The sequence below is a fragment of the Lycium barbarum genome, chromosome 12, assembly GCF_019175385.1.
Source record: "Lycium barbarum isolate Lr01 chromosome 12, ASM1917538v2, whole genome shotgun sequence".
Classification (NCBI taxonomy): Eukaryota; Viridiplantae; Streptophyta; class Magnoliopsida; order Solanales; family Solanaceae; genus Lycium; species Lycium barbarum.
Window position 1 is genome coordinate 68,907,992 of NC_083348.1, and position 15,895 is coordinate 68,923,886.

A 15,895-nucleotide genomic window follows, 5' to 3' on the forward strand; every position below is an offset into this window, starting at 1 on the left:
AAAAATTGATCTTCTTGTAATGTTTATAGGATATGGGCGGTTGAAAACACTTTCAATGGGAAGATAGCATTCACATGGATAAAACGGTGGCTGCGAAGTTTAAAAATCTACTTTTTGATATAGATACCGCGACTTCACGTATCTCTAGAGATACCGCTAAGTTGCACTCGCAATTTAAGCTTGTGGAAGCTGAAGAAAAAATTGAACGTTTGGAGGTCTTGCTCACCGATTCCGAAAAAAATGTATTTTGGTGAAGGCTAAACTTAGAGAGGCTCAAAACGAGAAAATAGCTTTGAAAGAAAAACTTAAATGGTGGAAGATTATTTGTGCTATCTTGTTGTCGTTCATTATTTATATGTATTTTGTTTATTAAGTTTAATATTTTTATGGATTATGTTTTTTGCTAGTTGTACCTTTTCCTATAATGTAATCTGCATCCTTTATGTACTAATTTATTTGTGTTTCTTCGTGAAATTGTCAATTAATAATAGACTTTAACAATAAACTCTGAAGAATTAAAAACATGCCAAACTAATTAAAATTTATGACTTCATCATAAAATAAAAATACAAATTAACAGCCTTAGTCCGAAACTTAAATGACACATAATCTAAGACAGTGAGCCTAAATAGCCCTAATCGTCATCAGAATAGAAGTCCTCAATATCGTCCTCAGAATGATATTGGTGCTCTCTTAACACACATCTTTTTTCAGGAGATGTTAGTTCTCTACCGGTTGATGATGCTTGTTCTTCGGCCAACTTTAGCATGTAAAATCTACAACGTCTTGTCAGCATTCTGTTGTTTTATTTTCTAATCCTTCGTACGACCATCTCGCAAGTTGCTGGACCTACTCGAGGCATGGTTATTGAGTACCTTGTTGGGATTGGAGCGTTGAGATTTTTCAAGTCACGAACGAGACGTTCTGATTCGGCAATCCGATGTGACCATTCTCGGCGTAAACCGCAATAATATTCTCGCGGATCAGAATATTTCACACTGCAGAAATCATCATTACGCTCTATAAGAAGGTGCGGATTTAGCTCGTCTAGTTTGAAATCACTGGTATCACTTGAAAAACTGCTATGATTTGAACTCTCATCATCACTACTATTTGGTTCTTTTGGAAGGAGTAAAGACCAAGCTGAGTTTCTACTACTCGACATTGAATACGTTGTAGTCTAATAACAAAAAAATGGCTACTTATATAGTTGAAACCCCCCAAGTACCCTCGGGGGGGGGGGGGGGGGGGGGGGGTCTTTATGACCCTACCTACTTACCTTTATAAGAAAATTATTACTCTTCATCGGACATTTCACAGTCCGAATCCCACTTGGATCTAAATCTTGTGCTACCATGTATACCATATTCTACCCTATGGTAACGTATTTGCATCCAATTGTTCTCTTCGCGAAAATGATTAAGAGCAAAATTAAACTCTCGTGGAGTTCCGCGAGGCATTGACATAGCACCTTTTTTTGGGCGTTTAAGCCCTATTGAAGCTAACTTTTGCTCCAGTGCTTCAGCCTCCCTAACACGCCAATTCCACTCCTCTCTCATTATTTTATTGTATTCTTGATTCAATCTTTTGTTAGGGTTATTTGAGTAATGAAAATCATCATCATCTAGTTCCCATGTCCTACCCATCGCATTAAATATGTTTTTTGGGGTAAAACATGTAATAGAATCAAGATTACCAAATTGGGTGTAGAATGTCATGATAACTCGTTTTAAAGTGAATACTAGTGTTTGTCATTCATGTTATAGATAGTACTGCATTTTTTGACCGTTTATTTGAATTTAATTCATATTACGCAATGTTTCAATGCGCAATAGAACATGATTTGACAACACATCATGCATGCCAATTTCAGCTTTTTTATGACACGTAAAGGACCGATTTGACAATACAATGCTGAGTTTTTGATCGTTTATTTGAATTTAATTCATATTACGTAATGTTTCAATGGGCAATAGAACATGATTTGACAAAACATCATGCACACCAATTTCAGCTTTTTTATGACACGTAAAGGACCGATTTGGCAATACAATGCTGCATTTTTTACCGTTTATTTGAATTTAATTCATATTACGCAATGTTTCAATGCACAATAGAACATGATTTGACAGCACATCATGCATGCCAATTTCAGCTTTTGTATGACACGTAAAGGACCGATTTGACAATACAATGCTGCATTTTTTGACCCTTTATTTAAATTTAATTCATATTACGCAATGTTTCAATACGCAATAGGGGTCAATATGAATATATTTAAGAAGAATGTTGGACGAGGTAAAAACTCATCCATTTCATAAGTTTGAGTCTCTTAAGTCATTCAAAAAAACCTCTCTTAAGTCCTACAAAAATGGCTCAAGATGTATTGGTAAATAACCATTTTTAAATCTTTGTAGGGGCTATAGACCTGATATGAGTAATATTGGGCAATCATCTCAATTTAGTGGAGCAACTCAATATTATTAGAACTCTCAGTTCAGTGGAGCTGATTATTATAATAATTCTCAGTTCAGTGGAGCTGATTATTGTAATAATCAAAACTCACCAGTGGTCAGGGGCGGAGCTAGCCCTTCGGGCGTGGGTTCAGCCTAATCCAGTAGCTTTTGTCCAAACTATATATTTGTATAAATTTTTTGTCAAATATGTATAAATTATTAATTAAGAACCCAGTAACTTTAAAGAATTAGAACCCGAACCCACAAACTTCGAATCCTGGCTCCGTCTCTGCCAGTGGTACCAATTGTGGATGAAAGGCAGTCCTCTCAGTTTGATGGAGTTGATCATTCTCCACACCATGCTCATTATCAATATGTGTAGGTTCATCACCTTGATGTTATATATATATATATATATATATATATATATATATATATGAATTTGGAATTTAACATATGCTTTTTATCGTGTAGGAGGAGGCCTGAAGGCGCTGATTGTCCAAGTTATGTGGATACATCAGAGAGTGATGGTGATGAACCAGTTAATAATGCAGAGGTAACCGATGATGAAGATAGTGAAGGGGATGAAGAAGATACGCATTTTAGTCCCCAGAGGCAACCAGAACCAAATCACCACCACGTATCACCTCTGATGGCGGAAAAACCAATTCCTGACAGCCCACTGCAGTGGAATTCTGACTATATTCCATATCTTGACAGTCTCCAAAGTCGTGAGGATGCCTTTGTCTTCACAAGAGATGATAATCAAAGTCGCCAAAAACGTGGATTAAACCAAAAAATCCCATGACTGATGAATGCGTCCTTGAAAAGGGAATGCAGTTCACATAAAAAGAGATGTTGCAACGAGATGTCAGAATGTATTGTATAAGGGATATGAGGGAGTTTAAGGTTTATGACTCAAAAAAATCGGTATGGAGGCTGATTTGTAAGCAACATACTCAAGGTTGTCGGTGGTTGCTTCGGGGAATTGTTAAGCCTGATGGTTTGTGGGAAATCACAAAATTCCATCCTAAGCACACTTGTGATATGGGAAAAAGTCGAGCAGATCATTTAAATCTAGATATAAACATGATTGCTCACGTGTTACTTAAACACTTTGAGGAAGCTCCAAGGTAACTTATCTGACCGTTTACATTATTATATATCTTATAGCAATTAAAATATCATTGCTAAATGTCGTTTGTTTAAACTAATGCAGGATGCCTATCAAAACTTGTATTAGCATGGTCCACTCAAAATATGGTAAAATCATACGCAAGAGAAAGGGATTTCTCGGGCATAGACGTGCTTTTGAGATGATCTTTGGAACTTGAGAATCCTCTTTTCAGGCGTTGTCGGGGTATATGACGGCTCCACAACATGCTAATCCTGGCACTGTTGTACAGTGGCGGCTTTTAGAGGGCAGAATTTTTGACTTCGTCTTTTGGGCATTCAAACCAAGTATTGATGGTTTTACTCACTTCCGGAATGTGATATCGATAGATGAGACGCATGTATATGGCCAATATGACATTAAGCTCCTAATTGCAGTAGGTATGGATGCCAATGGGTCAATATTCCCTCTTGCTTTCGCAATTGCCGCCAATGAGAGCAACGAGACATGGGGGATGTTCTTGACTCATCTACAAACTCATGTTATTAAGGGTCGTCAGGGCATATGTGTCCTATCGGATCGTCATAAAGGCATATTGCACAATATACGTACTCTGGAAGGGTGGCAGCCTCCACATGCTTACCATCGATATTGTTTAAGGCACTTAGAGGCTAATTTGCAAACAAAGTTTGGAAATGGCACTGTAAACAAATTGATGTGGAGGGATGCGATGCAGCATCAACAAAGAAAATGGGCTACAAAAATGGAGCTGCTAAGGGAAGTGAATGAAGAGGCATATATTTGATGATGAAATTAGAAGTTGAAAAATGGACGTTTTATGCTGATGGAGAAAGGAGATGGGGCATGCTCACAACAAACAGCTCAGAGTCTTTCAATGGACTCCTCAAATCTACTCGAGAACTACTTGTCACCGCAATGGTAAGACTAACTTTCAGGCAGGTCGTGGAGCGATTTGCGGATAGGACAAGGCAGGCCAGAGCCATATTAGCCAAGGATGGAACATGGATGCCAAAGCCCTACAAAAAGATGGAGCACCATAGAAGAAAGGCAGAGGATCACCAAATGACCGAGGAATACGTCGCTCAACGAGTGTATAAAATTACAACGGGTTATTGCAATGGCAAAGGAGGAAACAAACATATCGTTACTGAGCGTACAAAATCACGCACTTGTGGTAAGTGGCAAACGTACCACATGCCATGTTGTCATGCAGTCAGGTGCTTTCAGAGAATGGCCAGAAATATAACTGATTATATGGCGGAGGAATACAAGGTCGTAAAATACCTTAAACCATATTCCGGCCACTTCCGTCCCCTTGGTGATCAAGCTTATTGGCCAGCCGCGCCATTTTCTATGATTGCGAACAGGAACCATATCCGTAAATTGGGAAAAAACAAGCTAACTCGTTATCACAATCAAATGGATGTTAGAGAAAATTCTTATTCTCACAAGTGCTCGACATGTAGCAATTTGGGCATGATAAGCGTTCATGTAGGCAAAACGCCCGTGGTTGCAGCATATCTGGAAGTAGAAGAGCGTCTAGAACTTGATTTTTTTTTTAGTCTATTGTAATTTAATGATGTATTTTGTACTAATGGAATGAAATATTTTTCAATTATTATGAACCTCTCGTATTGGAATTATTTTTAAATACTATATTTATTTTTGCACATTCAAATGGTGCGGATTACACAATACAATAACAAAATAAAAAAGACATAAAAGAAAAAAAAAACTAATACAAAGCAGAGTAATTTTTTCTTTTCTATCTTTCTTGAACCAAAAAAGTACTTTCATAGCCTTGGCAGTAAAACAAAGGAGATTAATCAAAAACCCTATAAACTATGACACTTAAACCTAAATATAACAAGTTTTCAAACGTACTTCGGAGCACTTTACAACCCCTAAAACGACGATCCAAATGTATATGTATACTTGATGTAATGAGTCGATATTATTGTACACTAAAAAAATATTAAGTTCTATATAAAATATTTATATTCCGGTGTTTTGAAATGTGACTAATTTTCGGTCAAAGTACGAAAAAAACCTTAACTTTGAGTTTGAATTCCAAAGAATAAAGGTTGGGGTCGGGGGTTTTTGGTATGGGTTTAACGCATAGATTCTGTGAGTGAAAGGACTAAAGTGTAAATGTACACTTTGGCCCTTTCACGCACAGAATCTGTGCGTGAAGCCTAGTTTAGTTCTTTTTTTTAATGGGTTAGTTTGGTTCCAAAATTTTATTTTTATTTTTTTGGGTTATAAAAGTGTCGGGTCCGTGTTAATGAATTGGATCGTAAAATATTCATCAATTGGTGTTATATGATTATACTAAATATTGTATTTATTTTGTTGAGTAAAATTGATACTCCTATCATGATATCAGTCTAACCGTCCTACTGGAGAGGGCCCACGAATTTGGTCTAATTATCCAATTTATGGAGGCCAATGAGAGCGGTCATGTAATTTTATTTGAGAAGGACCTATGACTTTATCCTAATAGTTGTATCTACGTGAGACCTACGAGTTTGGTCCAGTTGGTGAACTTATGTGGGACCAGGCATTTTTGTAACCCAAAAAAAAAATTGGAACCAAACGAACCCATTAAAAAAAAGGAACCAAAGTAGGCTTCACGCACAAAATCTGTGCGTGAAAGGGCCAAAGTGCACATTTACACTTTGGTCCTTTCATCCACAGATTCTGTGCGTGAAACCCCTTCCGACCCCAACCTTTATTCTTTGGAAATCAAACTCAAAATTAAGGTTTTTTTCGTACTTTGATCGAAGATTAGTCATGCTTCAAAACACCGAAATATAAATATTTTATATAGAACTTAATATATTTTTAGTGTACAATAATATCGGCTCATTACATCAAGCATACATGTACATTTGGATCGTCGTTTTATGGGTTGTAAAGTGCTCCGAAGTACGTTTGAAAACTTGTTATATTTAGGTTTAAGTGTCATATTTTATAGGGTTTTGATTAATCTCTTTTTTTTTACTCCCAAATCTATGAAAGTACTTTTTTGGTTCAAGAAAGATAGAAAAGAAAAAATTACTCTGCTTTGTATTAGGTTTTTTTTTCTTATATGTCTTTTTTATTTTGTTATTGTATTGTGTAATCCGCACCTTTTGAATGTGCAAAAATAAATAAATATTTAAAAATAATTCATCCAATACGAGAGGTTCATAATAATTGAAAAATATTTCATTCCATTAGCAATGAAATACATCATTAAATTACAATAGACTTAAAATAAATCAAGTTCTAGGCGCTCTTCTACTTCCAGATGTGCTGCCACCAGGGGAGTTTTGCCTACATGAACGCTTATCATGCCCAAATTGCTTACATGTCGAGCACTTACGAGAGCAAGTCTTTTCTCTAACATCCATTTGATTGTGATAACGGGTTGGCTTGTTTTTTCCCAATTTACGGATATGGTTCCTGTTCGCAATCATAGAAAACAGCGCGGCTGGCCAATAAGCTTGATCACCAAGGGGACGGAAGTGGCCGGAATATGGTTTAAGGTATTTTACGACCTTATATTCCTCTGCCACATAATCAGTTACATTTCTGGCCATTCTCTGAAAGCACCTGACAGCATGACAACATGGCATGTGGTACGTTTGCCACTTACCACAAGTGCGTGATTTTGTACGCTCAGTAACGATATGTTTGTTTCCTCCTTTGCCATTACAATAACCCGTTTTAACTTCATACACTCGTTGAGCGACGTCATCCTCAGTCATTTGGTGATCCTCTGCCTTTCTTCTATGGTGCTCCATCTTTTTGTAAGGCTTTGGCATCCATGTTCCATCCTCAGCTAATATGGCTCTGGCCTGCCTTGTCCTATCCGCAAATCGCTCCACGACCTTCCTGAAAGTTAGTCTTACCATTGCGGTGACAGGTAGTCCTCGAGTAGATTTGAGGAGTCCATTGAAAGACTCCGAGCTGTTCGTTGTGAGCATGCCCCATCTCCTTCCTCCATTAGCATAAAGAGTCCATTTTTCAACTTCTAATTTCATCAACCAAACATATGCCTCTTCACTCACTTCCCTTAGCAGCTCCATTTTTGCAGCCCATTTTCTTTGTTGATGCTGCATCACAGCCCTCCATATCAATTTGTTTACAGTGCCATTTTCAAACTTTGTTTGCAAATTAGCCTTTAAGTGCCTTAAACAATATCGATGGTAAGCAAGTGAAGGCTGCCACCCTTCCAGAGTACGCATATTGTGCAATATGCCTTTATGACGATCCGATAGGACACATATGCCCTGACGACCCTTAATAACATGAGTTTGTAAATGAGTCAAGAACATCCCCCATGTCGCGTTGCTCTCGTTGGCGGCAATTGCGAAAGCAAGAGGGAATATTGACCCATTGGCATCCATACCTACTACAATTAGGAGCTTAATGTCATATTGGCCATATACATGCGTCCCATCTATCGATATCACATTCCGACAGTGAGCAAAACCATCAATACTTGGTTTGAATGCCCAAAAGACGAAGTCAAAAATTCTGCCCTCTAAAAGCCGCCATTGTACAACAGTGCCAGGATTAGCATGTTATGGAGCCGCCATATACCCCGGCAACTCCTGAAAAGAGGATTCCCAAGTTCCAAAGATCATCTCAAAAGCACGTCTACGCCCGAGAAATCCCTTTCTCTTGCTTATGATTTTACCATATTTGGAGTGGACCATGCTAATGCAAGTTTTGATGAGCATCCTGCATAAGTTTAAACAAACGACATTTAGCAATGACATTTTAATTACTATAAGATATATAATGTAAACGGTCAGATAAGTTACCATGGAGTTTCCTCAATGTGTTTAAATAACACATGAGCAATCACGTTTATGTCTAAATTAAAATGATCTGCTTGACTTTGTCCTATATCATAAGTGTGCTTTGGGTGGAATTTTGTGATTTCCCACAGACCATCAGGCTTAACAATTCCCCGAAGCAACCACCGACAGCCTTGAGTATGTCGCTTACAAATCAGCCTCTATACCTATTTTTTTTTTAGTCATCAACATTAAACTCCCTCATATCCTTTATACAATACATTCTTACAGCCCGTTGCAACATCTTTTTTGATGTTTGAACTGCATTTCCTTTGCAAGGATGCATTCATCAGTTATGGGATTTTTTGGTTCAATCCACATTTTTTGGCGACTTTGATAATTGATACGCTCAAATTACACCTATTAAAGGCGTAAAGCGGACGTGGTCAAATATAGTAACCCAAACAAGGTTGGGTTCGAATCCCACAGGGAATATGGAGATAAAAGGATACTAATTGTATGTGATACTATTCTTTAAAGGCTTTAATCCTATTCCGGACAGTTTGAAATAATTGCTGAGTAATGTAAATGAATACGTTGACTTGAATTGTATTTAATGCGAGAGAAAGACCAAGGTTGTGTTCCCCATTTTGATTAGATATTATGCTTCAGGTTTCAATGTGATATATTTCTAATGGTTGTTCTAAGAATATGCACTTGATCTCTTAAGGACTTCCTAATGTTTCCCAACAGTTAGGCCGTATTTCCTCTTTATAATTTTTCCAAATATAAAAGAGTTGAAATCGAAGAACGACCAATAATGTCAATTTAGACTTGTTCTTATCCCTAAGTTAGTCTATTAAACGAGGGTTAACGCCCCGAGTCATTGTTATTCAATCTTACCAATACTAACTCTCTTTTCCAAGAAAAGTTAGTATAATGGCTTAGGCTAATGCTTGCAATCATTACCTGTCGCTAACGCACAAAGATAGAATAAATACTAATAACCATTATGCATATATCAATAGTAGAAACCCATTCACATAATACCCATCATGAGATACACAACCTTAGTATTTAAAATTCGCTACTCATCATTTTGGTTAACAAAGAAAGCTTAAAAGTTAACATAATATACTTACGATGCGAATACAATATGGAATGAAAGTGAAGTTGTTGATTTAAATGCTCCAACCACTTCTAATATTCAAGACCTAAAGTTAATGCTCCAAAGAAAAATCTGAATGAATGAATTAAAACCCTACTTTAAGTATTTATAAGGACAAAAATCGCGCCAAGTTTCTGGACAAAAACACCCTTACGCGGCATCGTTACGGACCGTAACACAGGTTACGGTCCGTCCTTCAGTTCGTCCTTTGTCAGCTTGCTGTCACGGCCACCATGCGACGGACCGTAACACAGGTTACGGTCCGTATCTCCCAGCGGATCATGGCCTCAATCTTCAATGGCCAATGCGTTACGCCACGACGTTACGACCCGTAACTTAAGTTACGGACCGTCCTTCTGGGGGGTAACCTGTGACACTACTTGGCAACTTTCTGGAAATTTTCCTCAGCTTACGGTACACGTTACGGCCTATAACATGAGTTACGGACCGTACGTCATAGCGGCACGTATCCTCTCTGGTACGGATCACGTTACGGTCCGTAACATGAGTTACGGACCGTCATTTAGCTCCAAGTTGTCCGTTTTTTTGCATTTCATATCATTTCCGATCCTTATTCAACCAACTCTATAAAACACAAAAATAACATAAGAAAAGATGTAAAAACACTTAAAAACAAGCAACACTTCTAGTTAGAAAGGCATAAATTGTGCTGAAATTCACGGCACATCAATCATCATCTCTTATGAAGACAAATACATCCTCACGACCTTGTAGACTATCAAGATATGAAATATAATCAGAATGCCACTGCATTGGGCTATCAGGAATTGAGTTTTCTGCCATCAGAGGTGGTACGTGGTGTTGAGTTGGTTCTGGTTGGTTCTGGGGACTAAAATGCGTATCTTCTTCATTCCCTTCACTATCTTCATCATCGGTTACCTCTGCATTATTAGTTGGTTCATCGCCATAACTCTTTGATGTATCCACATAACTTGGACAATCAGCGCCATCTAAGAAAGGCCTCCTCCTACACGATAAAAAGGATATGTTAAATTCCAAATTCAAATATATATATATATATATATATATATATATATATATATTGATTATTTAACATCAAGGTGATGAACCTACACATATAGAGAATGAGAATGGTGTGGAGAATGATCAACTCCACCAAACTGAGAGGACTACCTTTCATCCATAGTTGGTACCACTAGCGAGTTTTGATAATAATCAGCTGCACCGAACTGAGAATTATTAGAATAATCAGCTCCACTGAATTGAGAATTATTATAATAATCAGCTCCATTGAACTGAGAGTTTTGATAATAATGAGTTGCTCCACTAAATTGAGATGATTTCCCAATATTACTCGTATCAAGTCTATAACCCCTACAAAGATTTAAAAATGGTTATTTACCAATACATATAATAATCACGTGCTACTGCACAAAATAATAATATAAGAATGCATATTTACCAAGTTTGATTTAATTGTTGGGTAAGATTTTCCAACGGCACCTGGCCACTCAAAATGCCCTATAAGAACTAAAATCTCCATACGTGTTAGCTTGACTGGGCTGTTCTTGCGGGACCTCTCCGGGTATCTTTTCAACATACATCTCAAGAACATTAAGAGCGACTAAATGTTTTAATTCTTCTGGCGCATTCAAATAATCCCTCAAAGAATCATCATCATTGATACAATGTCTACCATAAAGCACTATACCATGGGAAATTGATTGTAGATATCTGCCTGTTATAGAGATTTCATACTCATCTGGACTAACCTTCATTTTTTCATATATGTAAGTGACTAGTGATTCATAGGATATTTCAAGTGGACATTTAACATGAACGTTTGGTCTTTTATTGTAACGAACTGTACTATTGTCATCAAAGATAATACCATCCCAATGTATTGAAACCTTAACTGGTGGAATATCTTAAGACATTTTTTGTAGGAAGTTTGATTTATTTTTATTTTTTTGAATGACTTAAGAGAGGTTTTTTTGAATGACTTAAGAGACTTAAACTTATGAAATGGATGAGTTTTTAGCTTGTCCAACATTCTTCTTAAATAGATTCATATTGACCCCTATTGGGCATCGTTTGCGTAATATGAATTAAATTCAAATAAATGATCAAAAAATGCAGCATTGTATTGTCAAATCGGTTCTTTACGTGTCATAAAAAAACTGAAATTGGCATGCATGATGTGTTGTCAAATCATGTTCTACTGCGCATTGAAACGTTGCGTAATATGAATTAAATTCAAATAAATGGTCAAAAAATGCAGAATTGTATTATCAAATCGGTCCTTTACGTGTCATAAAAAAACTAAAATTGGCATGCATGATGTGTTGTCAAATCATGTTCTATTGTGCATTGAAACATTGCGTAATATGAATTAAATTCAAATAAACGGTCAAAAAATGCAGCATTGTATTGTCAAATCGGTCCTTTACGTGTCATAAAAAAGCTTAAATTGACATGCATGATATGTTGTCAAATCATGTTCTATTGAGCATTGAAACGTTGCGTAATATAAATTAAATTCAAATAAACGGTCAAAAAATGCAGTACTATATATAACATGATTGACAAACAACTAGTATTCACTTTAGAACGAGTTATCATGACATTCTACACCCAATTTAGTAATCTTGATTCTATTACATGTTTTACCCCAGCAAACATATTTGAAGCAATGGGTAGGACATGGGAACTAGATGATAATGATTTTCATTACTCAAATAACCCTAACAAAAGATTCAGTCGAGAATACAATAAAACAATGAGAGAGGAGTGGAATTGGCGTGTTAGTGAGGCTGAAGCACTGAAGCAAAAGTTAGCTTCAGTAGGGCTTAAACGCCCAAAAAAACGTGCTATGTCAATGCCTCATGGAACTCCACAAGAGTTTAATTTTTCTCTTAATCATTTTCGCGAAGAGAACAATCGGATGCAAATACCTTACCATGGGGTAGAATATGGTATACATGGTAGCACAAGATTTAGATCCAAGTGGGATTCAGACTGTGAAATGTCCGATGAAGATTAATATTTTTCTTATAATAAGGTAAGTAGGTAGGGTCATAAAGACCCCCCCCCCCCCCGGCCCCCAAGGGTACTTGGGGGTTTGCAACTATATAAGTAGCCCTTTTTTTTTTTGTTATTAGACTACAACGTATTCAATGTCGAGTAGTAGAAACTCAGCTTGGTCTTTACTCCTTCCAAAAGAACCAAATAGCAATGATGATGAGAGTTCAAATCATAGCAGTTTTTTGAGTGATACCAGTGATTTTAAACTAGACGAGCTAAATCCCCACCTACTCGACATTGAATACGTTGTAGTCTAATAACAAAAAAAATGGCTACTTATACAGTTGCAAACCCCCAAGTACCCTTGGGGGGGGGGGGGGGTCTTCACCTACTCATAGAGTGTAATGATGATTTCTGCAGTGTGAAATATTCAGATCCGCGAGAATATTATTGCGGTTTACGCCGAGGATGGTCACATAAGATTGCCGAATCAGAACATCTTGTTCGTGACTTGGAAAATCTCAACGCTCCAATCCCAACAAGGTACTCAATAACTATGACTCCAGTAGGTCCAGCAACTTGCGAGATGGCCGTACAAAGGATTAGAAAAGAAAACAACAGAATGCTAGCAAGACATTGTAAATTTTACATGTTAAAGTTGGCCGAAGAACAAGCATCATCAACCGGTAGAGAACTAACATCTCCTAAACAAAATGTGTGTTAAGAGACTGCCAATATCGTTCTGAGGACGATATTGAGGACTTCTATTATGATGACGATTAGGGTCTATTTAGGCTCACTGTCTTAGATTATAGGTCATTTAAGTTTCAAACTAAGGCTGTTAATTTGTATTTTTATTTTATGATGAAGTCATAAATTTGATTTAGTTTGGCATGTTTTTAATATCAAAGTTTATTGTTAAAGTCTATTATTAATTGACAATTTAACAAACAAACACAAATAAATTAATATATAAAGGGTGCGGATTACATTATAGGGAAAAAGGTACAACTAGTAAAAAACATAATCCATAGAAATATTAAACTTAATAAACAAAATACACAACAACAAGATAGCACAAATAATATTCCACAATTTAAGTTTTTCTTTCAAAGCTATTTTCTCGTGTTGAGCGTATCTAAGTTTAGTCTTCAGCAAAATTCATTTTTTTTCGGAATTGGTGAGCAAGACCTCCAAAAGTTCAATTTTTTTTCAGCTTCCACAAGCTTAAATTGCGAGTCCTACTTAGCGGTATCTCTAGATATACGTGAAGTCGCGGTATCTCTATCAAAAAGTGAATTTTTAAACTTCGTCGCCACCGTTTTATTTACGTGAATGCTATCTTCCCACCGAAAGTGTTTGCAACCGCCCATATCTTATAAACATTACAAGAAAATCAGTTTTTTAAAGTAAAATATATGAATAACGTGAAAAAAAAAACACTAAAAAATGTAAAAACACTTACTTCGGGCACTTTACAGCGCTAAAAACGGTGACCCGAATTATCTTGGGTCTTTGATTTTTTAGTTTACAGTAATAACTGCATTCACAAATATCGGGTTGTATAGCAAACTTTGAAGTTTCAAAACTTTGAGACATGTTTTTGGGAGTGCAAAAGTGTGTTGAAAGGGTGAAAATGGAGGAAATGAAAGAGAAGAGTATGCTGGAAATGGAAGGGGTTTTTGTTAGGGTTTCACGCACAGAATCTATGCGTGAAGCCTACTTTGGTTTTTTTTTTTTTCTTTTTTCTAATGGGTTAGTTTGGCTCCAAAAAAAAAAAATTGGGTTATAAAAATACCGGGCTCACTTATGTGATTTAAGTGACACTTATTTTGAGACGAATGGAGTAGCTAATTGGATTCTGAATAAATATTAGTACATGTTAAATAGTTTGGAGCAGAATCGTACTCCACCCTTGCATCCAAATTGCCAGTTCGATTTCAACAAAAACAATCACCTGAAATTTACGAAATCGCTTTCAAGGTTGTTGTCTAAGCAAAATTGCCATCATTTTGAACTTTCTTCGAAGCACTAGGGAGCAAGCAGGATTTCCGGCCACCAGCTTTTACTAACTGCTAGAAATTTTTAAGCCTTATCACTTTGACAAGGTCCCTGAAATTCTTCCCAAAATTACTGTAAGTAGAAGGTGTATACTATTTACCTGCCTTAAATTTGATGAAATTCGTTTATATTCGTCGTTAGTAGATATATTCATCTTGACTTGTCTAGCTAACTAATTAAAAGCTGGCAACAGGAATCTATTTCTTGATTTCATAATGTACAGAGCAAGGAGAAGAGCTAGTACACTACATTCCTGGGATTAAACCAATTTGCGTGAAGGATCTCCCATCTGTATTCTATGGCAAAGGCATCGAAAAGTTGCCCTTCGTTCTCGACGCTATATCACTATTGGTCAATAAAGCACAATACACCTTGTTAATCACCATCGAAGCATTGGAGCCGCAAGTGATTGAGGCTTTACAAGCTAAATTTCCAGTCCCCATTTTCACAGTTGGTCCAACAATCCCTTACTTTGATACCGAATTCAAAACTAACAGCCATAACCAGCCTAGCCCAAACTATATGGCGTGGCTTAATGATCAACCTAAGGACTCTGTTCTATACATATCCCAAGGAAGTTTCATGTCAGTATCAAACCAACAGTTAGATGAAATTAAAGCTGGCGTGCAAAGCAGCAGTATCCGGACGTTTGGGGTGGCACGTGAGAATGCTTCCCTACTCACAGATGGAGGTGAAAACGGGAACAGGGGAATTGTGCTGCCTTGGTGCAACCAATTGAGAGTTTTGTGCCATCCTAGTGTAGGTGCATTTTGGTCGCATTGTGGATGGAATTCAACCAAGGAAGGTGCATTTGCCGGTGTTCCATTTCTTACATTCCCAATTGCCGCTGATCAAATTACGAACAGTAAGCTAATAGTGGAGGACTGGAAGATTGGCTGGAGGGTCAATAACGAAAGCGAGAACCTGGTTAAGAGAGATGAAATTGCTCTAATTGTTCAGAGGTTTTTGGACCTCGACAGCTACCAAGGAAGAGAAATGAGGAGAAGAGCAATGGAAATAAGGAAAAGTTGTCAACAAGCAATTGAAGGTGGAGCCATCCAAGGAAATATTGACAGGTTTATTCGGGATATTTCTCAGAGCCCAAGGAGATAGTCACGGGCTTTTATAGTTTCTCACGAGTCCGGAGCCAAAATGGGTTAATGGTATGTTTTTTTTTTTAGACCAAAATGGGCAGTTCGTGATCCATGCAACGAAATAGGTGGTTTTTTGTTTTTTTTTTTTTTTATTTCGTGAATAAAAAAGAAAGTGATTTGTAATT

The 15,895-nt window shown here is 37.0% G+C and overlaps 1 protein-coding gene across 1 annotated transcript; it reads left to right on the forward strand.

Annotated features, from left to right (window-relative positions):
- The first annotated feature begins 14,191 nt into the window (after positions 1–14,191).
- LOC132624390 (UDP-glycosyltransferase 87A2-like) lies at positions 14,192–15,729 on the forward strand. The gene is made up of 2 exons (XM_060339176.1): positions 14,192–14,267; positions 14,840–15,729. Exons 1-2 carry the CDS (start codon positions 14,192–14,194, stop codon positions 15,727–15,729), a joined length of 966 nt encoding a protein of 321 aa, XP_060195159.1.
- The last annotated feature ends 166 nt before the right edge of the window (positions 15,730–15,895 follow it).

What these genes read in the sequence shown, in the direction of transcription:
- LOC132624390 (XM_060339176.1), top strand. Translation starts at nt 14,192, where the DNA reads ATGGAGGAAATGAAAGAGAAGAGTATGCTGGAAATGGAAGGGGTTTTT. An exon ending in TTCACGCACAGAATCTATGC is followed by an intron (nt 14,268 to 14,839) that starts GTGAAGCCTACT and finishes CATAATGTACAG; the next exon opens with AGCAAGGAGAAGAGCTAGTA.